The sequence below is a fragment of the Stigmatopora argus genome, chromosome 14 (assembly GCF_051989625.1).
Source record: "Stigmatopora argus isolate UIUO_Sarg chromosome 14, RoL_Sarg_1.0, whole genome shotgun sequence".
Taxonomy (NCBI): Eukaryota; Metazoa; Chordata; class Actinopteri; order Syngnathiformes; family Syngnathidae; genus Stigmatopora; species Stigmatopora argus.
In genome coordinates this window covers 3,905,269-3,931,764 of record NC_135400.1, presented here as the reverse complement: position 1 = coordinate 3,931,764, position 26,496 = coordinate 3,905,269, and the positions used below count along the sequence as shown (strand labels likewise).

Here is a 26,496-nt window from a genome sequence, read left to right as displayed (position 1 = left end):
ATAGGGTCCAGCACCCACTACGAGCCTAGTGAGGATAAAGCGGTTCAGAAATTGAATGAATCAATATATTCTTTTCATTCATTCATTTTCTGTACCGCTTCTCCTCACAAGGGTCGCGAAGGGTGCTAAACCCACTTCCAGCCAACTATGGGCAGTAGGCGGGGTCAAGCTGAATTGGTTGCCAGTCAATCGCAGGGCATATATCCATTCATTCATTATTCGTATCACTTATCCTCACAAGGGTTGCAGCGGGTGCTGGAGCCTATCCCAGCTAACTACTAATTGGTGGCCAGCCAATCGCAGGGCACAAGGAGACAGACAAAGAGCCATGCACACACTCATACCTAGGGGCAAATTAGAGTGTTCAATCAGTCTACCATGCATGTTTTTGGGATGTGGGAGGAAACCGGAGTACCCGGAGAAAACCCACGCAGGCCCGGGGAGAACATGCAAACTCCCTAGGTATGAGTGTGTGCATGACTGTTTGTCTGTCTCCTTGTGCCCTGCGATTGGCTGGCCACCAATTAGTAGTTAGCTGGGATAGGCTCCAGCACCCCCTGCAACCCTTGTGGACCGACGTGCTAACCACTCAGCTGCTGGGCCGCCCATTAAATATTCTAAATTTAATATATTATTACTTTTGTGTGTGCATGGTTAATTTTTGATAAATACATTATAAATCAAATACGATCAGACTGCAGATCATGGGAACCGTGCCTTGACGAAAGAGACACATCCCAGAACTCCCCAAATGTGCATGCAGAAGGGAGGAGGCGTCATTTTGCTCACAAAGATACTTTGTAATTAGCCTTCTCACTCATTCAACATCCTGCACAAGCCGTGACCTCTCCACGCAAACAAGGGGCTGGAGTAGGAGCTGCAGAGCATTCTTCTTCTCCTTGTGTAGTACTATATATCATTTTTTTCCTTTGCCCGAATTCACGTGTTGAGGAGGCTTCTCTTGAATTCTGAAGACGCAAGCAACAACAACAAACACCATGTAAGTATTAAACTTCAATAAAAGTCTATATAGTATATTATGCATGAATTTCAATCATGTTCAATGCAAATCAGAAAATATTAACAATTGAAATATTTTTGTACAATGGAGTTTATAGAAATTCTCGTAATTTTTTATACACTGCATAAATACAAATGCATATGGATATTTTTTTATATTTTGCATTGAATTTTAAATAGATTCGGTTACTTATGATTAAGGCAGAGCGAGTTAAGTCAGCGTTAACTCACATAGGAATTAACAATATCAATATTTTAACTGCACTTTGGTGCGGGCAGGCTCGATTCCCGCTCGTGATGGTATGATTGTGGTGCGAATGATTGTCTGTCACTTTGTGTGCCCTACGACTGACATACGACCAGTCTAGGTTGTAGTCTGCCTTTCCCAGCTGGGAGTCAGCTGGGATAGCCTCCAGCAATCCCTGCAACCCTTACGAGGATGTGCGGTACGGAAGATGAATGAATTAACTGATTTTCAGTAAATACAGATTACTATTTAATGAAAATAACAGTACACTCAAAATACAATTGTACTAAATGTTACTTTTTACTTTATTACTATACAGAATGGGAGTACTTAACTCAGTGCCTCCCACTGGGAGTTATAATCCATATTCATTTTTAAATAGATGTGATGACTTCATAGAGAGTTCATAGTTTCATCATTTTCTTATCCAGTGAATAATCACAAATACATATGAATACATTCATATATTTTGTATTGATTTTTAAATAGATTTCATTACTTATAATTGGCAAGGGTGAATTAAGTCAGCGTTAACTCAGATATGAATGAAAAATCTATAATTATTTTAACTGCGCATGCACTCATTGTGAATAAATACACATTGATATAATCACAATTAATTCCACACACTAAAAATGTGTATTTTCCTCCAGCCATACTTTAGATATTTTAATATTATTTATGTGCTTTTAAAGATGTTCACCAAATATTTCAACATTGTCTGTAATTGTCAAATACATGGAATCATGAAAAATCAAACACAACTATTTTTTATTGTAAATGAGCTAATTATACTAGTGGACGTTCGCCTAGGAGTTCATTCATTCACTGCCAGGCCTCCCATTTCAACTGGATTGGACGTCGAGTGCCTTCAATGGCAACACTAAGTTCAAATAACCCTCGGCATTTGCACATGAACCCCTCTCAAGTGCACTTTTCACTGTAGGGGGTGTCAACAATGTGTGAGGTTTACAGCGTTGACCATGCTTGTTGTGAAAAATATCCAGCTGACTACAACATGGAGGTGTTTATTCTGTCAACAATATGTCTTTTACTCTGTTTACGCTTCTTTGCAAGGAAACATGTGGTCAACAGAAGACGTGAAAGTGTTGAATACGTACTCAAATCTTTCTAGTAAAAAAATGTGCCACTGTAAATTGCTGCAATTGGTCACATTCTTTCTTCTTTCTGCTTGTGTCACAGTGTTGCTGCCCCGCAAATTAGCAGTGGTAGAACAACTCCCCATAATAATAATAATCATTATTATTATTATTATTATTATTTTGTTAATTTTGAACCCCTTTCTGGTGTTAAAATGTGACCACACCAGGTGTTCCAATGCATATTTTTCATTATTAAAAAATAACTAAGATACTCCTTCAATTGCTAAATTTAACACTTTCTGAGGGTAAATTTTAATCCTTTGTGGAGTTAATCTATTTGAGCTGTGGAGGTTTTAAAAAAGAGAAAATATAAATAATAGCCACATTTATTGTAAAACATTGTTCAGATGAACACAATTACAATTTAAAATTATTTTACAATAGAGTACAATGCAGATTGCCTCTTCAATGCGGTTAGAGAACTGCTGCTTATAAATGACTAAATCCTATTAGATTTTCAATGTTAACTCATTGCCTACTGTTGAAAATAATAGACGTCTACGTCGTTTAAACTAGGAGGTTTAAACATAAAATGGACGGACATCTATCGCCATCAATGGCAGCGAATGAGATAAATGAGTACTCCAAGTCAAAGACAGTTAAATTCATATTCACCTGATCACTAAAAGACTTATTTTTAACAATTGATCATTTACTCTGAAATTAAGCATCAGGACCACTTTGAATTCAACAAAGTAGACATTCACTCACACAGTGTCATGTTAATATTGCACTATAAAAAACAGTAAAATCCACATACAGTGGTCCTTGAGATACGAGCTTAATGCGGACTGAGCTCCTATGTCGATTTACTCGTATCTCAAATCAACATTTCCCATAGAAATGAACAAAAAACAAATTAATTTGTTCCAACTCTGAAAAAAAACCACAAAAAAACAGGATATTGGAATGGAAAACATTTTTATTTGTTCTAATTCACCATTTATTAACAGAGTAACAAATAATTAGTGGTTATGATCTTTAATAGTACTAAAATTAGACGGATTTCGCGGAGGGGAGAGGGAGAGGGACAGAGAGAGAGAGAGAGAGACTTTTTTCACGGCAACGCGCTCATAACATAAACAAATTTCAATGAACTTGGATTACGATACACACACTCAAAAATAAATTTAATCTAACCCTACACTAAATTTAATTCTAATTTTGTTTTAAATATTTATACCATTCTTCTCCCAGGTTGGCTCTATTTGCCCCGCCTCCACCCTGACTTTCAGCTGTTTTTTAAAAGGAACATATCCAGTGTTGTTTGGTTTTGTATTCCCTTCAAAATATTCCGAAAATGATGCACACAAATGTACTCACAATAGGATAACGCACGACCACTTGCCATCGAGAAGTAGTATACTCCTCTCGTATGGGCGAGCAAGCTCCGCCACGCATACACCATTCTGCACTGACTAACGTGAAAAAAAACACTGAAAAAATGCAACGCTTCGCCCAGTGCTCGTAGAGACATTTACATGAGGGAGTTGCGACGAGAAGGACAGTGCCCATGTTGTTCTCAAAAGCAGCCTCTCGCGTTGGCAACACCTGGCTGTATGCTCGTATATCAAAATTTGTCTCGTATCGCAAGGTAAATATTTGCTCGAAATTCCACTCGTATCTCAAATTGTTCGAATGTCGGGGCAATCATATGTCAAGGTATTACTGTAGTATCTACTGTTGGAGATTCTACCTGGGCAGAATAGGTGCCGTGCAATTCTCAGAGTGAAGTAAATCAAGTCATTTTTTCCCACTGTGATCTAAATTTATAGACTAAATGCTTTTGCGTGAAATGTAGCCACCTGATTGTGTAGTGCAGGAGTGCCCATTACGTAGATCGCGATCTAACGGTAGATCGCCAAGGATCTATCGGTAGATCGTCAAGGTACTATTGGTACAATGCACAACAATAACATTTTGATCACTTCCCTCTGTCAGTTTCCTTAACTAGGCTCTTATGAATTTGGCATGTCCGCATTAACTTTAGCATCAATCGAGAGTGGATTTTCACCCCCTTTCCCTGCCGCTTCCATTGTCTAATGGGAGGGATATCAACATAAATAATTGCTGAGCTTTGTCGGTGGCCTGTAAAAAAGGTAGATCATGGGAGGTTAACTCATTGAAAAGTAGATCTTGTAGCAAAAAAAGTTTGAACACCACTGGTGCAGTGTATGTTCACTCGCCTGACTTCAGTTCGGGCAGGCGTGGGCTCGATTCCCGCTGGTGGTATGATTGTGAGTACGAGGTCATCTGTCTCTCTGTGTACCCGACGCCTGACTGGCGACCAGTCTAGGGTGTAGTCTGCCTTTCACCCAAAGTCATGTGGAATAGGCTCCAGCAACCCCCAACAATGTGCGGTATGGAAAATGAATGAATGAATAAAATGTAACAATTATAACAGACTCAATTATGCATTCATTTTCCGAACCACTTATCTGCACAATGGTCGTGGAGCAGACTCAATTAAAGTAGTCATAATAATGTTTTGTTTTCTCCTCCAAAGATGGAGTACTCGGCGGCGATAGGCCTGACTCTTTTTTTGGCATTAAGTTTGGACCTGCTGCAGGTCAATGGCCTGGGACCTAATCTGGAGAACACAGAAATACATCCACCGACTTCCTCAGATACCAAACCGGGCCGTTGCTCCTACACGTTTATCGTCCCCCAGCAAAAATTATCTGGAGCATTGTGCTTGGACACAAAAGCCGCCGCCAACCAGTCGGACGTAGCCACGCTACGGGCAGAGCTGAAGCACCAGCAGGGGCAGCTGCAGAGCCTACAGAAGCTGCTGGAACACGAGGGCAGTTTTGTCACTGAAATGAGAATTCTACGCAAAGAAAGCAGCAGCATGAACTCCAGGATTGCCCAGCTCTACAGCCAACTTCTACAGGAGATTATCCACAAGAAGGACCAGACGTTGGAACACCGTAGGGTGGAGAACCTCCTGCTTAATGCCACAGCGCAAGTGAGTACAGGGAACCCCATATAGTCGTAATTCCTGGTTCATAATCTCTTTCTTTCTCTTGGAATCTGTAACACCGTAAAACTCTCTAAAGTGGCACCACAGCATCGTTTCATAGGAAAGTACAAGTTGGGAGCAGGGATGTCCAAATGCAGATTTTTTTTTCTTCTGATCTGAGACGATTTTTTTCAGGGGATTTTTTTGCAGATACAGATCCTGTACCATATATTTAGACCAGTAAAAATTATTGTGGATAATAATACAACCTGTAAATGACAAATCATGTTTTTGTATTAACGTGGTACCTACTGGTACCTCCTCAAGAAATGCCACAATTTTCTCTTACTATCATTAATGCCTAAAGCGAAGTAGTCCCACAAAGCGGATATGTTTGCATAGTAGTTTGGTTCACAGCAGCAGAAATTCTTGATGGTGCTAAAACCACATGGATGATGAATTAGATCCGATCTTTTGACAAATTCTGATAGTGTCCGGTAACGGGAGCCATTACTGAGTATCAGGACATCACAAGTTGGAAATGTTATATCATTGAGACTGGTTTTGGCTAAAAACTAGATTTTGATGCTCTTTGTTATGTCTGTGTTCACTCTCAGATTCCAAGATTCTAAGGTTCAGACTCTTAACTCTTGTGAAGTGATCACAATAAACAACATAAAGTGACTGAAATACCCAACACCAAGGGCACATAACCTTGAATTGAAATAAAATCAAAGGAAATGACGGAAAATGAAAATGATGTAACCCTAGGAATGTCCCCAAATCAATTCTAAGTGACCCGTAAATGCCCCAGAATTAGCAGAAAGTGACCCATGAATGCTCCAAATTCAACAAGAAGTGAGTTAACCGATCTGAAAAGCCGAGTATCTCCACGTAATTTCTCCAGAAATTTCATTGTGTAGGTCCTTTGTTTTTATTACCATCTATTTGGTGAATTTATAAATATACTTTTCCCCATAAATAAATGGTCTCTTGATAAAATGAGTTAGTAATACTTAAAATAAGTCAAGTATAAGTGAATTTAAACATTTGAGTTCTGCCATTAAAAATCTAAATAAACTAGACTATCAGGAACTTATTTTTTTTACAGTGTACTTCCTCGTCCAGTTTTTCCATTTTGTCGTGGAAACATGAACATTTTATGTGGAATCTCATCAGGCACTGCAGGTTTCCAGCAACTTCAGAGAACTGGAGAAAAAATATGGCTCCCTCACCTCCATGCTGAGCTCCCAAAGCCAACTGATTGCTCGTCTAGAGAATCAATGCCACTGTAAGGAGGACCCTCAATCTACTATGGTAAGAAGATTGATTATTATCAAGTAGACAATTAATGTCAAGTTTTTAACACTGTTCTTCTTTCATAGTGAAAGTTGTGTCCATATATTTCCCCACAACAGGTGCCGACACATCCGCCTGAAAGTCAGTCCAGTCCGCTGGTTAATGACAGCTCTGAAATCAGGAACGAGCTTCAAAGGGATCAAAGTGGCGTGCAGCAAGACAAATCCTCAGAGGAGTTCCTGCATCTCAGCACCACTGCTAGTCCCTCAACGGTCCAGCCTCTAATTAGCTTCCCTGCTACCAAGACCCCAGGTATATATGTTCTGATGTGCTTTCATACTGTTCAGCCAATAAACCATGTGGATGTTGATAGATAATCAATCAGTTTGAAGTGGGCTGGGCACCTTCTGCCATTGCGGCCTGGTGGCGCGAGTGGTTAGCGCGTTGGCCTCACAGCTCTGGGTTCAAATCCAGGTCACGTCCGCCTGTCGGGAGTTTGCATGTTCTTCCCGGGCCTATGTGTGATTCCTCCGGGTACTCCGGTTTCCTCCCACATTTCCAAAAACATGCATGGTAGGGTGATTGGACAATCTAAATTGCCCCTAGGTATGGGTGTGTGTGCATGGTTGTCCGTCTCCTTGTGCCCTGCAATCGGCTGGCCACCGAAACAGGGAAATACACATTTTATATAAAACAGAGCAAGGGTCATTTATTGATGTATGTATTTTACAAATAAATAAGTAAATACTATTGACAAACTGCCTCAGTGTTGGCGATAAACACCCAAATAATTTAAACTGGGAAGATGGCTCTGAATGGTGACAATTCAGTACTATTGTGATATCGAATAAATATTCATACATTTCAGCGTCGATCATTCTTAGTTCACTTGCTGTCCCAGTAAAATGGACGTCTAGCACTAGCAGTGGCTACTAATGAGTTAAACGTTGTGATTGATATTCTTAATAGTTTGGTCTGAAGACCATCAAGCAGCAAACGCCTATGGAGTCAATGACCTCTGTACTTGGCTGTTTTATCTCTCTGGGAATTTCAAAACAATGTCAAAAAGCAGAGCTCACTTCTTATCTGAATGTTTTAAATAAACAAAGAGCCTTAGGCGGTCACACCTAGTAACACATCAGCCTGGAATTCACCTTGGCATTTGTGGGGGGGACGTCGCTTTACATCTACACGCATTCCTACATACCAAACTCTGATTGCCTTTTTTCTCATTATCATGGAAAAGTGAATTCTGACATTGAAAAACAAGAATCTGAGGTGATTCACTATTTCCTCGCAACTCAGGGCCGTGGCGGGACTGCCAGCATGTGCTGGAATCTGGCGAGACAACCACCGGTATCTACCTGTTGCGCTTGCAAAGTGCCAACCGACTCCTACAGGCCTGGTGTGAACAGAATCATGCTCAAGGAGGCTGGACGGTCATCCAGAGGAGGCAGGATGGCTCAGTCAACTTCTTCAGGACCTGGGAACTGTATAAGGTGATGTGACAGACAAGCTTCATATGAGCAATTATGGTAGACTGTTGGCCAAAAATGGTACTGAGATTGGGATCAAAATACAGTCATACCCCTACTTACGAATGCCTCTCGGTACGAAAGTTTCAGGTTACGAAATCCCCCAAAAAGTAAATGGATTTCCTTATCTGTTATTTTATTTTGAATTCCCCTTGTTCAGCCATTAAAAACTACAAATGCAACGTGACACATATTTTCACACACACACACACACACACACACACACACACACGCACACACACGCACGCACGCACGCACGCACGCACGCACACGCACGCACACGCACACGCACGCACACACACGCACACACACGCACACACACGCGCACACACACGCACACACAGGGCACACGTAAAAGTCTAAAATTTACTACAAAGTGGACGGCTTTCGCCCCAGGTAGAACGGGCTGTTACCGCCATCGCGGACAAACACGGGTATTACATCTATAATGGCTGCGGAGGGAGATATTTCAGTGGCGCAGTGCACATTTTCATATGCTTCATTTATTTTAAGACATTAATAAATAATTTCCTTATAATTTTCTCTCATTTTTGTGTGTTTCCTCACATCTTTCATGCAAAATTGGGACACCTTGACCAATTTTAAAGGGTTTAGTTGGTAGTTGTGTGAGGACCGTGGAACGAATTGGAGAATTTACATATAAAGTACACCTCTACTTATGAAATGTTCAGGTTGCGAAAAAGTCTTGGAACCAATTAATTTCGTAAGTAGAGGTACAAATGTATTGAAGCCCTCAAAATGTCCTTCCTCCTTGGGCTGCCAGGCACGTGTTTCACAATGGTGAATCAAGCTGCATTATCCATCAAATGTTGTATTTCAATCAGAAACGATTACTAATTGCATGGGTAGATTTGTTAGTCGCTATATGTTCTTGTATTACAAGAACACATACTTGTCGCAGAAGTACAAATGTACCTGTAATACTAGTACATATTCTATAGTATACAGCAGTGGTGTCAAACCGGTCCTCAAAGGGCCGCAGTGGGTGCAGGTTTTCATTCCAACTCAACAAGAGGATACCTTTTGCAAGTGTAATCAGTTAATTAAAGTCAGGTTCTACTTATTTTAGAAGACATCTGATTGGTTAAAATGTCGGCACTGGATTGGTTGGAACAAAGACCAGAACCCACTGCGGCCCTCGGCGGAATTGGTTTGACACGTGGTATACAGTGTTTCCCAACCTTTTTTGAGCTGCGGCACACTTTTTGCATTGAAAAAATCTCAAGCCACAGCACGAGCTAAAACTCTTCTAATTTAAATCTATCTCCCCTAAATTAACAATATAAAGTCGTTCTCATCAAAGTTTTATCAACAGGAATCAAATAAATCCACAAAATTATTCCAAAATCCAGTAATTTTTCACAAAAATATAATGTCACTAAAGTTGATGTCTGCGGACCTTGCACAACTTCCTGTTCAAGTGACGTAAAAGTAAATAATGTAACGTTTTAAATCTCATAATTGTATGACTTTTACTCCCAATCTTACTGAAATCTCATTTATATTACGTGAAAAATAATGTTGTGCTCACACACACGTGCACATGTCGCCAAAAGTTGATGCCCCTGAAACCAAAAAACCTCTGGTTCACGTAACGTAAAAACAAGAAAATGACTTAAATTACAACTTTTTTTACTCTCAATATTACTTAAATCTCCTAACATTACACAAAGAGCAGTTTTGTGCTCACACAGACTTCACATAGACAGAAGTTGAAGCCCATGAAGCCAAACAACTTCCGGTTCACGTTACATAACATAAGCAACAAAATGTCTTTAATCTTTATTCTCATAATATTAAGATTTTTTTTGGGGGGGGGGGCGAGTTGTGTTTATTTTTGAATACTCTTTGATAGTATTCTATCATTTAATTCATGTGTAAAATATCTATAAGCCGCCTTGTGGTGTAGGGGTTTACTTGCCTGACTTTGGTATGGGCAGGTACAGACTCGATTCCCGCTGGTGGCGGTATGATTGAGGGTGCGGATGGTCGTTTGTATGTCTGTGTACCCTACGACTGACTGGCGGCTAGTCTAGGGTGTAGTCTGCCTTTCGCCCGAAGACAGCTGGGTTAGGCTCCATCAACCCTGCAACCCTTTCGAGGATGGGCGGTATTGAAGATAAAAAAAATCCATGAAAGTGGGCCTTTGAAGTCTATTGTAATATAAGGGGATTAAATAAATGAATTGAAAATCTTTTACTCCTTTAAACGGTTACTGAATAGAAAATGACATCATGACTGGAGTCAAGGAAGGACTCAGACGCTGAGTATCTCATCTCATCTCATTTTCTGAACCGCTTTATCCTCACTAGGGTCGCGGGGGGTGCTGGAGCCTATCCCAGTGGACTTTGGGTCAGAGACGGGGGACACCCGGAATTGGTGGCCAGCCAATTGCAAGGCACAAGGAGACAAACAACCATTCACACTCACACTCATACCTAGGGGAAATTTAGAGTGTCCAATCAGCCTACCATGCAAGTCTTTGGAATGTGGGAGGAAACCGGAGTACCTGGAGAAAACCCTCGCAGGCCCAGGTACCCCCACTGTGAGGCCGACACGTTAACCACTCAGCCACCGGGCCACCATCAATAATTATTGCATCAACTAAATTATGAGATAATTGTTATTGCAGTGGCGGGCGGTGCATTTTCTGGTAGCGCCTTCAACGTATCAATCCAACCCTCAAAAACTATTTTATGGCTATAAAACCTCTACTGCAGCTACAGCTGCAACACATAAAAAATAATCAATAAATTAATGCACAAAAATGGGGTAAAATCCACTTCCTAGCAGCATTTCATGATTAAATACAAATACTGGAGCTTTTCAGACATTAAAACCAGGCCAGGGGGTGATTTTCCCGGGAAAAGACAGCGATGAACGTAGTAAATGGCGTACGGGCAAACATTGCCCGAAAATGGGGTAAAATCCAGCCGAAAACAGCATTTATTGATTAAATACAAATACAGGAGCTTTTTAGACATCAGAACCGGGCCCGGAGTATCATTTCCCTGGTAAAAAGACAGCGATGAACGTCGATACGTCCATACGTGAAATGACAAAAAATGCACTAAAATACTAAAATTAGGTAAAATCCACTTCCTAGCATCATTTATTGATTGAATACAAATACTGGAGCTTTTGAGACATTACAACCAGGCCAGGGGGGTGATTTTTCACCGGGAAAAGACAGCGATGGACGTCAATGGTGAAACGCCAAAAATTAAACTGGGGTAAAATCCACTTCCTAGCAGCATTTTGTGATTAAATACAAACACTGGAGCTTAAATACAAACACTGGAGCGTTTCAGATATCAGAACTTGGCCCACAATTGAAATATTATTTAGGAATATGGCCATATTTTACTCACCAAAAATCCTTTTAAACAATATCCATCCTCCTTTCTTTCTTCCTTCTTTCCTATCGCCATTGAAGCTAATGATGAAAGTCGAGCCTGTCCTGTCATATTTCTGGCATAGTCCGTTTTGAAAATGGCTTTAAATCACAACAACAATATACTATTTGCTTGTGGAGCTAAGTTAGCACACTGAAAGTGCCACACACACCATATTCCTAGCTGTAACAGGCTTGCCAGCTTCGGAGTTGACCGCCCTTTCTTAATAATGTCCATTTCTTTTTTAAAAGTCCGTCTGGAAAATAGCTTTGTGAGAGAAATCTGCAACAGAATTCATTTGTTTTTGCCACGGTCGGCCATGTGGGTGGAGTTTGCGATCTCTGGCTGCTTTGGCCCGCCTACTAGCCAATCATAGTTTGTTAAAGCAATGACATGACCCAGCCAGCAAAATGCTGACGCCTATGAAAAATCATTATGGGGTTGCCAACTCGAAATCTGATTGGTTAAAAGCAACAGTCTTGTTTAATGCAGCAGACCCCGCAAGAACTGATTGTGAAGGCTTTGAGGCAGATCTGATCTGGCAACAAATAATGGGTGAAATGTGATTGGTTAAATGCTTCAATATGAAAACACACATCTGGAAGCAGTGCAACTAGGGGGAAAAGCAATGAAAGGAAGCTAACAGACCATTTGGAATAATAAGTATTGATGGACAAAATATAATATCATTCAGATATTGCTTAGGCCAGCAGAGAAGGCCTTGAAGGCCATGACGGCCCACCACTGTGTTATTGTTACCCTTGTAGAGAATTTTTTATTGCCCCGGGAGGTACCTACAGTATCCCACCCCTCCAATCAAGTGTGATCAGAAATGTTTAGTCTTTTACAGTACCATTTCTCCCCCAGTAATCACACACTATGGTGACAACATGATTCTCAATATATTCCAGCAAGGTTTTGGAAACCTGGATGGGGAGTACTGGCTGGGCCTGGAGCACCTGTACTGGCTGACCAAACAGGCCAAATACAAGCTGCGTGTGGTTCTGGACGACTGGCAGGGCCGGCAGGTGTTTGCCGAGTACGACAGCTTTCGCCTGGAACCCGAGAGCGACTGGTATCGACTGCGCTTAGGCCAATACCGCGGCAACGCTGGGGATTCACTGTCGTGGCACAATAATAAGCCCTTCACTACTCTGGATAAGGATAAAGACAGTTACACAGGTTCTTGTTCCTCCAATTTTCTGCCCTTTGGCGGGTTTCGTTTCACTGTGCTTTTGCTGCGTCCTCAGGTAATTGTGCCCACTACCAGAAAGGAGGCTGGTGGTACCACATGTGCGCCCACTCCAATCTCAACGGAGTGTGGTATCGAGGCGGTCACTACCGCAGCCGCTACCAGGACGGCGTCTACTGGGCGGAATTTCACGGAGGTGCCTACTCACTCAAGCGTGTCCTCATGATGGTCAAGCCTGTTTAGTGTGTTGCATCACTGCTGCAGAATATGGTCGCCTCTGACATTTGCCAATGACTCAATGTCATGACCCAGCCTTATACTACATAGAACTTTCATGATTCCTGTTCCGTAATGCTCAATAAAATTGCTTGAAATGCTTACAAATCTTGTTTCATTTTGAAAAGTGACTATGAATCATGTTAGGTTGCTTCATGTCCATTTGCTTTTAAGTTTCATGATAAAAAGGGCGTCAACTCCCTACATGTGGGATTGAGCAACTTCAGTAATTTATAAAAGCTAAGATATCAGGGGGCTGGATGATATCGAAGTTATGCTTGGATTCCTGATGATGAACAAGCTCTAAACCAGGGTTTCCCAACCACTGTGCTGAATTATTACAAGGTTAAAATCAAAATAGGATGAACATTAAATTATAGATTATACTATTACAAGATTCTAATTGTGAAAAAGTCATTTTGTTGCTTATTTTTTCTCTAACATGAACTGGAAGTTGTTTGGTTTCTGGGGCATCAACTTTTGGCGACCTAAACTCTGTGAGAGCACAACATATTTTTTTGCGTAATATTTGGAGAAAAGTCATAAAATTACGCGATAAAAAACATGACATTACTTATTTTTGCATCACTCGGACAGGAAGTTGTTCAGGGTCTGCAGAAATCAAATTTTGGTGACATTAGGTCAGCGGAAAAAATAGATTTTGCTGTAATTTTGGAGGTTTATGTGATTCCTACTGATAAAACTTTGATGAGAATGACTATTGTTAATATCGGCGACATAGTTTTAAATTAAAAACATTTCAGATGTTGGTGTGTCTTGAGTTTTTCAATGCAAAAAGTGTGCCGCAGCTCCAAAAAGGTTGCGAAACGCTGCTCTAAAATACCGTGGAACTAATTAATTCCGTCTTTTTATTACAACCTGGAATGATGGCATTTAGGAAATTTGTACTTCTCGTCTTTTGGGCTGTATTACATGGTGAGTAGTGTGACATTAGTAAGTTTGTCAAAAGTATTGACATACTGATAGTGAAATGTTGAATAAATATACTATTAGAGTAAAACTTAGACTTGTGTATGCCCAACTTGTCCGGTCTAACTATACAGAAACGCTCAGGAGAGGCTTGGTCTTTTTGGAGAAACCTCAAGACCATTCCCCATGGTAAGAAACCCTGGGCTCCCAAACTGCCGATTCCCATTTATTCCAATAAGGTGACAAAGGAAATCAAATTTACATAGATAAGACTCTGAAGAAAATGGCATTGCAAAACAGAATGTAACACAACATTTAAACACATGACATAACTTGAGTAATTCCTTCTTTTTATCCGTACCACACATTCTCGCAAGGGTATAGGCACATCTCACAATCATATTGCCATCGAGCGGGAATAAATCTCATGCCTGCTCGCACCAAGGTCAGACGAGTAAATAAAAAAATAAATAAATACATATTGAATATTACGAAAACTCACTTGCCCCAGTAACGGTTAACTGTTGTGTGGAGTAAATGTAGAGGGAAATCTGAGTGCATAGCGAGATACAATCTTATATCCAGTCAGCTCTTCGCTAACTGTAATACTATCAGAAAGAATCATTGTTAGCGCGTCGGCCTCACAGCTCTGGGGTCCTGGGTTCAAGTCCCGGTCGGTCCACCTGTGTGTTGTTTGCATGTTCTCCCTGGGCCTGCGCGGGTTTCCTCCGGGTAAGGTGATCGACGACCATTCTAAGATTCTGGTGTCTGTTAAGTGCAGCTGGCTTGGCCAGCGGGGATGCCCACCGGACCGGCTATTCCCACGCTTCGTCACCGGCCGGCGCGGACGCCCGCCGGATCGACCTCTCCTACGCCTTGTCACCGGCCAGAGCGGACGGCCGCCGGATCGGCCTCTCCTACGCCTCGTCACTGGCCGGTGCGGACACCCGCCGGATCGGCCTCTCCTACGCCTCGTCTCGGGCCGGCGCGGACGCCCGGCAGACCGTCCACTTTGAGTCATTAAAGTTATTATCATGAGCTCAGTTTGTCTTGTCCCCTCCTGCTTCCCCGCTACTGGGTCCAAATCCCTCCGATCGCGCCACGACGTCTCGGCGCGATTGTAACATGTTAACTCTTTTGGTGTTTCTTTGTTAGTTGTCATCATTTTTTTATATATATAAAAAATGTATCCTAAATTTCCCTAATATTATCAGCAAATAACCCAAAAGTGAAACTAAAAAAACAGAAAGTAACCCAGAAATTCCCTAAAATAAACAGGAAATGGTACAAAATGTTGAGCAGTTCCAGTTAATTTATTTACCCTTCCCAGTCGAAATAAATTGGACATCTAGCACCATCTATGAAATGAGTTCTCTCATCTCATCTTCTGAGCCGCTTTATTCTCACTAGGGTCGCGGAAAGCGCAGGAGCCTACCCCAGCTGGCTTCGGCCCAGAGGCGGGGGACACCCTGAATTGGGGGTGTGAGATGTTTTTTTCTTTGTTCTGAAAGATCTGGTGAAACAACTGTTAACAAAAATATAGGCAAGACATTATTGAAGCTTCCATGACCAGTTCTGTTTATTGGCTCGAGAAAGGGCGAGATTCCCGTTCTGACTCCATTTCTTAAAGCCTTCATTCCCTCGGTCCAAAGTGGGCGCTAACCTAAACATTTGTTGAGGTGAAAGATTCTCAAACTATAACACCTTTCTTTCAACTAAAGGAACAGAATGCCTAGACAGGCCAGGAATGATCAAATTAGTAAAAGCTTCACAACTGCCAGAACACAGCTAAATTGTTTATACAGCAAACACCCAGAGTTACCTGCTGTTTTTCACACATTGTTGTGAAACCTCTGCCCAGACACAATGATCAAATTAGTGGCTATCACTTTGGTACACAAACCTTTAAGTTAATTTTTATGGCAAATAATTCATAAAAGTGGTCAGCCAATCGCAGGGCAGAAGGAGACAAACAACCATTCACGCTCACACTCATACCTTGGGGCAATTTATAGTGTCTAATCAGCCTACTATGCATGTCTTTGGAATGTGGGAGGAAACCAGAGTAGCCAGAGAAAACCCACGCAGGCCCGGAGAGAACATGCAAACTCTACACAGGTGGACTGACCTGGATTTGAACCCAGGTCCTCCACGGTGAGGCCGACGAGCTCACCACTCATCACCCGGGCCACCCGCAGCCAATGAGTTAACAAGGAAAATGTAAAAAATATATTGGTTACTATTAAATGTTAGCGCGTTGGCCTCACAGCTCTGGGGTCCTGGGTTCAAATCCAGGTCATGTCCATCTGTGTGGAGTTTGCATGTTCTCCCCGGGCCTGTGCGGGTTTCCTCCGGGTACTCAGGTTTCCTCCCACATTCCAAACACATGCATGGTAGGCTGATTGGACACTCTAAATTGCCCCTAGCTATGAGTGTGTGTGTGTGTATGGTTGTCCATCTCCTTGTGGCCTGCAATCGGCTGGCAACTGATTCAGGGTGTCCTCTGCCCTTTGACCCGGAGACAGCTGGAATTGGCTCCAGCACCCCCCGCGACTCTAATGAGGATACAAGCGGTTCAGAAAATGAGATGAGACTATTAAATGTGTATCCACACATTAGCAATCAAATATCATACCCAGTCCCAGGATAAAACGATTTAGTTGATACTACTTTGACAAACCTAGTACATATTATTATGATAATAATAATAATAATCGGAGATAGGCTTTGTCATCATCATTGACTCGACAAAAGCCTAATTGTCATAATACCCAGAAACTGCGTATGACGAAATTGGTAGTGCTTCTCCATAAGGTGCGTTTTCCCGGCAAAAGACCCAAATAAGTGAACATAATTTCAGACTCATAATTTGGCATTCTGCCGTGATGGACACATCGCATCACCCCCCGAGCGGATCACTTACCTCTCACTGTCTTTCACTTACCTTCAGTCAGCCAGTAGGAGGCAGATCACCGCCCAACGTCTTTTCATGTTACCTCACCCCGAAGTTATTACACAGAAGGGATTGTGTGTCGTGTTACCGCAAGTTTAGAGTCCTGATGGATGTGGGAAAAAACTGTCCTTAAGCCTATTTGTCCGTACTTTGTGAGACCTATAGCGTCTGCCAGAGGGCAGCAGCTGGAACAGATTGTGACCAGCGTGGTATAGGTCCCCGATGATGTTCCTGGCTCTGCTGAGGTAACGAGGGCTGGCAATATCTTCCAGTGAGGGCAGAGAGCAACCGACGATACATAATAATAATTGGACATAGGCTTTGTCATCATCATTGACTCGACAAAAAAGCCTAATTGTCATCATACCCAGAATTAAGGATTAAGAATTAATAAATTAAAATTAAATATGATTTTCTGTTTTTTTCCCACATTCTGTTTCTCGTGGTTGAGGTTTACCCATGTTGACAAAAACAGGCCTCTGTAATCTTTTCAAGTAGGATAACTTGCACAATTGGTGGTTGACTAAATACTTATTTTCACAGTGAATAAGTTAAACTAATGACAACTTCTGAACAGACATCCACTGTCTCTGAAAAAAAGGGTTAATAAAATGTTGCTAAAACTAAATTTGAAAAAAGGCAATTTCTGGAAAAAGTGCATAAAGATCCTTTGCTCTCATGGTTGAGGTTTATCCATGTTGACAATTACAGGCCTCTCTAATCTTTTCAAGTAGGAGAACTTTCACATTTGGTGGTTGACTAAATACTTTGACTATGTACCCCACTATATATGTTGTGCGAGATGGTAAAGAGGGAAATTGATATTAGAAAGCATCTATTGATGGCAGTGCATTTCAACCAGAAGGATCTGCACTCAATCGATTCTAGTCCCTCACAGTTAAAATTGATTGGATGTCTATTGCTGTTAACAGCAGCCAAAAAGTTTAGCTAGGTGAGGTCGTAAGAGATAAAACATAAATAACTAAAATCATTAATAAAAGTCCCATTGGTAAACAGTGTTGAAAAGGAATGAATGAATTACACTTCTGATTTGTACAGATCGTGGAATGGAAGAATATCTACAGAGCTTTCACGCTTTGGTACATAAAAAGAATGCATTTTGAGTTTGCATGTTCTCCCCGGGCCTGTGTGGATTTCCTTCAGCATCCCAAAAGCAGGCATGGTATTCTGATTGAACAGCCAAAATTGTCCTTAGGTAGGAGTGCGTGCGTGTTTGTCTGCTACCTATATGCATAGACTCCAGCACCCCCCGCAGCCCTTATGAGGATAAGCGGTACATAAAAAGAATGCATTTTGTTATATTATTGTCAAATATAGTCTTGTGCCCGATAAAGAGTTAAGCAAAATAGGGGCTAACACAGGGGTAGGGAACCTATGGCTCGGGAGCCATATGTGGCTCTTTCCATGGGTGCATATGGCTCTCCACTAACCTGTGAGGTAAATAGGTAAATCACTGGTGAGAAAGCGGAGTCCCGAACGCACTAATAGAGCGTCACTGTGGCGTTGACACTACCTCTACCACCACTTTAATCATAATTTTGTTTTTTATTACTCTTCTGCATGCATGATATCATTGATACTGATTTATTAGCAGCATAACAATGTTGTCAAGAGAATTTGGAGACTTTTTGTACTTCAAAAGTGGTGAAATGACCAAAAAATAAATCACACATTTTCATGTATTTTTACTTTTGAATTCTGAGAATGGCTCTCAAAAAATAACATTAGAAAATAGGAATTGTTTATGGCTCTCTCTGTCAAAAAGGTTCCCGACCCCTGGGCTAACATGCGGTGACATGACACATTTAGGAAACTCGATTGTTAAAGACAATGTTCCATTGCAACAAACAAAATATTGAACAATAGTCATCTCATTTTCTAAACCGCTTTATCCTCACTAGGGTCGCGAGGGGTGGTGGAGCCTATCCTAGCTGACTTCGGGGCAGAGGCGGGGGGCACCCTGAATTGGTGGCCAGCCAATCGCAGGGCACAAGGAGACAACCACTCACACTCAACCTAGGGGCAATTTAGAGTGTCCAATCAGCCATGCATGTCTTTGGAATGTGGGAGGAAACCAGAGTACCCGGAGAAAATCCACACAGGCCCAGGGAGAACATGCAAACTCCACACATGTGGACCGACCTGGATTTGAACGCTAACCACTCAGATGCCGGGCCGCCCTGAATAATAGTAATATTAGAAAAAACATTTTAGAACCCTTCGTTTTTTTGCCATTGGCGGTAATAGACAAACCAGAGTTGCTCTGAAAATCAGCAGCTTTTACATTCAGCACGTAGTCATTTTAGCATTCAGGGTTCACGGAGGGCGGCCCGGCATCTGAGTGGTTAGCGCTTCAGCCTCACAGTGTGGGACCACGGTTCAAATCCAAGTCTATCCACCTTTGTGGAGTTTGCATGTGCGTGGGTTTTCTCTGGGTACTCCGGTTTCGTCCCACATCCCAAAAGACATGCATGGTAGGCTGGTTGGACACTCTAAATTGCCCCTGGGTTTGAGTGAGCGTGAATGGTTGTTTGTTTCCTTGTGTCTTGCGATTGGCTGGCAACCAATTCAGGCTGTCACCCGCCTCTGTCCTGAAGTCAGCTGAGATAGGCTCCAGCACCCCCCGCGACCTTAGTGAGGATAAAGCGGTTCAGAAAATGAGGTGAAATGTGATGAGAAAATTAGAGAGAGGATTCGCGGATCGCTCCAGTCCAAATGGACGAGACGTCTACCGCCGAACTTAAACATGATCACTCAACGCCATCAATACTAGTTCAGATGATTTTATAGCTACCTATAGCTGCGAATAATTACCATACACTTAATGCACTGTTTGACATAACCGACGTAAACCACCTAAAGTCCCAATGAAGTGATCGGTGCGTGGCAGCTATCACGTGACCATCGACGTGCGCGTCAACGCAGAGTACGTACGAGGACGCGCACCCCGTTACAGGCGGGACGTGGCCTTGCAGTCAAACTTCAGTGTGCTGGCCCTTTAAGGTTTTAAGGATTTGGGAGTGACGCGGATATGAAACCCAGTTATTTTATCCTTTCCTTCGCTATGAAAAATATTTAGTCAAACTAGATTAACAGCTGTCTGACGGCTTTAATTATACAATTATGTCACCGGTTCACTCGACTTGTTGAAGGACGGGAGCGACGCTGCATTGTGCTACGACGGGTAGAAAGTGTTCCATCGCCCGCCTTTCAGGGATTATACTCGGATAACTTTGGAGAAGTTCTTTGTTTTCGGGCCGGTGGAGAGGGTTTGGCCAGCGGGCTGAACATGGACTGGGGCACGGAGCTTTGGGTGAGTTACTGCCGAATAAGTAACGGGTTTCGGAGGACTCGTGTTAGGTTTTTGCATTTGTTTGTCACTATAGCTGCTAAATGTGTTGTAATTACTCGGCATGCTGCGTTCATGGTCACTACGAATTTTGGATAGATCGTCCACACACACGTTCGCTCACTCGCCGGTCACTTCATTAGGTACGCGTGATGCAAAAGAATTCGTGTCCATTTTGTGAAGAGCTTGTCGCAGGTTGGACATGACAATGTTTGAACGTCACATCCAGTGTTACCAAGAGCATCAAAGTTGTAACGTCATCCATTATGTTCTTGCACTAAAATGATTTCCCAAACCTACGCCTCATAGATGGCTGGTTGAGAATACTTTGCATTTAGTACTTGTTGACGCTTTGCTACCATAGAGATGACACCACACATTAGGGGTGGAAAGCTCTGGGTGCCTCACGAATCGAAATTTGTTTGCTTAGGGTTTATTAGTTTTTGGTCTACTTTAGATATTAGTGCCAACAGAAGATATTTTCTTGTAAACTCATTAGGTGCCATTGACGGTGCTGGAGTCCAATTAATTTTATCTGGGAGGGACAAAGGAACATTGTTCATTCATCCATCCTAGTCAAAATTAAGTGGATGTGTAAAGAAGTCAATGACTGAAAGATGAGCATTCACAAATCTAATTTAAATAAATAGGTTCTGTGTCACTGGTCGCACAAGTGGTTAGCATGTCGGCCTCACACCTCTGGGGTCCTGGGTTCAAGGTCAAGTCGGTCCACCTGTGTGGAGTTTGCCGTGACCGGACGTTTGGTCGAGAACGGACGTTTGGTCGAGAACGGACGTTTGGTCGAGAACGGACGTTTGGTCGAGAACGGACGTTTGGTCGAGAACGGACGTTTGGTCGAGAACGGACGTTTGGTCGAGAACGGACGTTTGGTCGAGAACGGACGTTTGGTCGAGAACGGACGTTTGGTCGAGAACGGACGTTTGGTCGAGAACGGACGTTTGGTCGAGAACGGACGTTTGGTCGAGAACGGACGTTTGGTCGAGAACGGACGTTTGGTCGAGAACGGACGTTTGGTCGAGAAAGGACGTTTGGTCGAGAACGGACGTTTGGTCGAGAACGGACGTTTGGTCGAGAACGGACGTTTGGTCGAGAACGGACGTTTGGTCGAGAACGGACGTTTGGTCGAGAACGGACGTTTGGTCGAGAACGGACGTTTGGTCGAGAACGGACGTTTGGTCGAGAACGGACGTTTGGTCGAGAACGGACGTTTGGTCGAGAACGGACGTTTGGTCGAGAACGGACGTTTGGTCGAGAACGGACGTTTGGTCGAGAACGGACGTTTGGTCGAGAACGGACGTTTGGTCGAGAACGGACGTTTGGTCGAGAACGGACGTTTGGTCGAGAACGGACGTTTGGTCGAGAACGGACGTTTGGTCGAGAACGGACGTTTGGTCGAGAACGGACGTTTGGTCGAGAACGGACGTTTGGTCGAGAACGGACGTTTGGTCGAGAACGGACGTTTGGTCGAGAACGGACGTTTGGTCGAGAACGGACGTTTGGTCGAGAACGGACGTTTGGTCGAGAACGGACGTTTGGTCGAGAACGGACGTTTGGTCGAGAACGGACGTTTGGTCGCCAGGTTCGCTCGCTGTCAAATTATGAGAGAGAGAGAGAGAGAGACAGAGTTTACTGTTGAAAGCGAGCAACCAGATAATCTCTTGCTCTCAAAATTATAATCAAGAGAGAGAGAGAGAAGGAGAGTCCGTTCTACGAAACGTCCGGTCGACGCCCAGTCCGTTCTACCAAACGTCCGGTCGACGCCCCGTCCGTTCTACCAAACGTCCGGTCGACCAAGTGTCCGGGGACCAAACGTCCGGTCGACACCCCGTCCGTTCTACCAAACGTCCGGGGACCAAACGTCCGGTCGACGCCCCGTCCGTTCTACCAAACGTCCGGTTGACGCCCCGTCCGTTCTACCAAACGTCCGGTCGACCAAACGTCCGGGGACCAAACGTCCGGTCGACGCCCCGTCCGTTCTACCAAACGTCCGGTTGACGCCCCGTCCGTTCTACCAAACGTCCGGTTGACGCCCCGTCCGTTCTACCAAACGTCCGGTCGACCAAACGTCCGGGGACCAAACGTCTTTCGACGAAACGTCCGAGTGCCGGAGTTTGCATGTACTTCCTGGGCCTGCATGGGTTTCCTCCAAGTACTCCGGTTTCCTCCCACATTCCAAAAACATACATGGTAGGCTGATTGGACACTCTAAATTAGCGATTCAGGGTATCCCCCGCCTCTGGTCCCGAGACAGCTGGGATTGGCTCCAGCACCCCGTGACCCTAATGAGGAAAAGCGGTTCAGAAAATGAGAAGGTTGTGTATCACTGTCTATTGCAGGAAATTATTCTATTTATACTTGACAATTTTAGGGTCCTTTTTTGGTCCTTAACCCACTGTCCTCATTTGAGGACAGCCTGTAATATTTTTCACGTTGTTTCCCCACTATGTAAATGTTCTAAAATCGTTCTAAAACTAAAACTTATCTTGGGTAAAAATGGGTTAAGTTCATCCAACTTTTTATTTTATTGTATTTTTTTTGTAAATTGCCATATGTGAGGTAAATTTACACTGTTTGTTGTTGTGAGGCTGAAAATAGTCTGCTTGGCAATGATGATGTCTTCATTTGATTATTTTATTTCATATTGCACATCAACTTTTGGTTTGAATGCAAATTTATGAAAATAGACGCCTGTCAAAATTTTTGCAGGTTTTATTCTGTACTTTTTATAGTGTAAGGAAGGAGAGGTGTTATTTTTGCACAGCAGCACAACAAAAATAGTTTAAAAAATATTTCATATTGTTTTCTTATAAAGCAAGGTAATAGTTATTCATATTTGAATAAGGAGGAAAGTTATTTATTTGCTTATTCACAGAAGTTTAAAGTTTCAAATTTGAAACAAAAAAGATGTGATAGTTATCGTGATAATTATCAATATCGACTGATATTTTTTTTGTGATAACAATTTTTGTCATATCGCCCAGCTCAAGGTGAAATATTTTACGAGTACCGGTACAAAGATGATGAGCAGACAAAATCCTAAAGGGAACATGATTGATATTTGTCGCAAAATGGCGGCGCCTTTAAGAAACAGAAGACAAATACAGTCATACCTCTACTTAATAATGCCTCTAGGTACGAAAGTTTCAAGTTCTGAATTTTTTTATGCAAATGAGTGACTCGAGATACAAAAAAGATCCAAGTTATGAAATCCCCCAAAAAGTAAATGCATTTCCTTACCCATTAGAGTGGTACCTCGACATACGAGCACCCCGACATACGAGCATTTCGAGATACGAGTAAAATTTCGAGCAAATAATTATCTCTAGATACGATAAAGATTTCGAGATACGAGAAAGCCAGGTGGCCAAGACATGAGACGTCTTTTTTGCCGCATCTCTTTCGTGTACAGTGGTAACTCTGCCTCCGAGCTTAATTCGTTCCGGGACTGAGCTCGTATGTCGATCTTCTCGTAACTCAAGCGAACGTTTCCCATTGAAATGAACTAAAAAAAATTAATTCGTTCCAAACCTCTGAAAAAACACCAAAAACAGGATATTGGATTGGAAAAAATGTTTTATTTCTTCCAATTCGCAATCTATTAAAAAATCCACGGCAATGCACTCGTAACCATCAAAACAAACAGACACATTTAAATTAACTTGGATAAATATATACAGACACACTCAAATATACGTTTAATGTAACTTTACACAAAACTGAATTCTAATTTTTTTTAATTTTTATTTTTACCTTCTCCTGACCGGGTTAGCTGTTTGCCATGCCTCCACCCTCACGTTCGCTATCGATGGACTGTTTGCTGTTGTATTCCCTTCAAAATATTCCGAAAATGATGCACACAAATGTCCTCACAATAAGATAACGCACGGCCACTTGCCAACGAGAAGTAGTAGATTGCGGGAGCTAACAGGCTAAGGAAGGAAAAACAGAACTGAAAAAATGCAAAGTGGCTTTTGTGGCAGCAATCCCAGAAACCGATGGCGGACACTGGCCTCTTGCCGGTTTGGGTTTACGTTCCCCTTTTGTGGTGCTTTTTCAGAAATTATTGACTTACATTACTATCTCCTGCAATTTCTTCCTCTTATATCCAAAGGAGTCGTTCATTGATGACCTGTTTTTTTAAATCACAGAGAGGCCATGCCAAGGAGTCGTCACATTTAATGTTGTAACAGTACAATATTTTCACGACTATATGGCGCACCGCATTTAAAGGCGCAGTGTCAGTAACGAGTGCTATTTCTGTATTTGACACACACAAGGCGCATCACATTTAAAGGCGCACCACTCCGCATTACACTGGTCTACCGCATCGCATTATACGGGTCTACAGTATACATGTCAGACTGTCAACAAAACAGTCAGATAGGTCAGCCAAACTTAATAGATTACAAATCAGCTTTCTGACAACTCCATTCACTCCCAACATGAATAAACAACAGTTTTTTTTCATTTTCGCCGAGGTTAAAGTATTAGTATTTTCGTGACACAGCAATAGCATAATAACTCATGTTGAACAACCGAAGTCGTTATTAATCGAGTCAGTAATTTATGCCTTCCTGAAAGCTCGGACCACAGTTGAAACTTCCACTGGGAATGATGACGAACATAGAATAAATGTGCTAGATCAAGCTCAACCCAAATGCAACGCTGTTTTATATATCTCGGCATTCACCGCGCACCGGAAATAGTCTTTGCTGCTTGCCGTAGTTGCCAAAGCTTTTGCGGCTCAATATTTATATTTCGCAGTCTAGCTTTGAATGCTCTGTTGACGCCAACATCTAGCGGCAGGAGTTCTTTTGTAAATCCACCCTATTCGTTTGGCGAATGGTCGTATATAGACGTTTTTTTGCCTTATCGCGACATTTTACCAAGGAATTCACTTCCCTGGGCTCGATTCTAATGTCCAAAGAGCTCCAGTATTTGTATTTGATCAATAAATGCTGTTTTAGGATGGATTTAACCTGATTGCTGTCATTTCACGGCTCGGTTCTGCTACATCTGCCCGCCCAAGAGTGCTTATTCCCGGGCTGACATGCCCGCCCAAGAGTGCTTATTCCCGGGCTGCCATTGACGGTAGACTAATAAATTGAGAGTGATGAGCGTCAAAGGGAAATGAATCATTGATTTTTACTATAATTTGGACAACGCCGGCGGCGGGCCGGATTAAAAATCCTAACGGGCCGTATATGGCCCACGGGCCGAGGTTGAAAAACTTGTACACACACGATCCGGGGGCGGGGCGAGCGCGCGAATCCCATTTCTGCGAAACCTCCGTTCGCCCGAATGACCGTTTGGTGGAACGTCCATTCGGCGACCTGTCCATCTGTCAAACGTCCGTCGGCGAAACGTCTTTAGGCGAATCATCCGAGTACCCGGCCGCTGTCAATTGGTTGACAAAAGAACCATATATCCCAGCAGTCACTGCGCACTACTTTTTCTACGGGGAAAAAAGTAGAGTTGGGGGCTGCTTGCCGTAGTTGTGAGAGCTGTTACGGCTCAATATTGATCCATATATAATTTATATATATGTATATATAGTTCGCAGTCTACCTTTGAATGCTGTTTACGCCAATCTAGCGGCTGGAGTTCTTTTGTCAATCCAGCCGGAATGACGGCGAGCACCAAATTAGTGTGCTCGCCGTCATACTGGGTGTATTGACAAAAGAACTACATATCCCAGCATGAATCGCGCACGGGGGAAAATGAAGTCGCTGGCTGCTTACCGTAGTTGCAAGACCTGTAGAGGATGGCGTACCCTATCGACTGATTTATTTTATTTTATCGCAATAACAATTTTAGTATTGGTCCATATATAAAGCGCACTGGATTATAAGGCGCCCTGTCTATTTTGGAGAAAATTTAAGACTTTAAAGTGCACCTTATAGTCGTGAAAATACGGTAATTTCTTTAATATCAAATGGTTTGGTAACCTGAAAATTTCGCGTGTAGAAGCGTTCGTAAGTAGAGGTATCACTGTATCGGTAAACTAAAAAGTTTGGTACATCACCTGTCGAGGAGAAATTGTGAGGTATTAATATTTTCTTCGTTATCAGTTGTCTCTATTCTTGAAGGCATCTCCAGTGTCCAATATCTT

General features: G+C 42.5%; 2 protein-coding genes across 4 annotated transcripts in view; both read left to right on the top strand.

The window, feature by feature from the left end:
• Positions 1 to 843: 843 nt before the first annotated feature.
• On the top strand, positions 844 to 13,205 carry angptl6 (angiopoietin-like 6). Its single transcript, XM_077619578.1, has 7 exons — positions 844 to 1,000; positions 4,937 to 5,398; positions 6,572 to 6,709; positions 6,811 to 7,003; positions 7,997 to 8,190; positions 12,554 to 12,824; positions 12,893 to 13,205. The coding sequence occupies exons 2-7, from the start codon at positions 4,937 to 4,939 to the stop codon at positions 13,075 to 13,077; spliced, it is 1,443 nt and encodes a 480-aa protein (XP_077475704.1). The 5' UTR covers positions 844 to 1,000; the 3' UTR covers positions 13,078 to 13,205.
• A 6,729-nt stretch (positions 13,206 to 19,934) lies between these two features.
• trip10a (thyroid hormone receptor interactor 10a) overlaps positions 19,935 to 26,496 on the top strand; it is a 36,750-nt gene continuing 30,188 nt past the window's right edge. The window contains exon 1 of one of the 3 annotated variants that reach the window (XM_077618876.1): positions 19,935 to 20,327. In XM_077618876.1, coding sequence (XP_077475002.1) covers positions 20,304 to 20,327 — 24 coding nt within the window. In that variant the 5' untranslated portion in view covers positions 19,935 to 20,303. The remainder of the gene's footprint in view (positions 20,328 to 26,496) is intronic. The other 2 variants (XM_077618877.1, XM_077618875.1) reach the window with 2 other exon arrangements.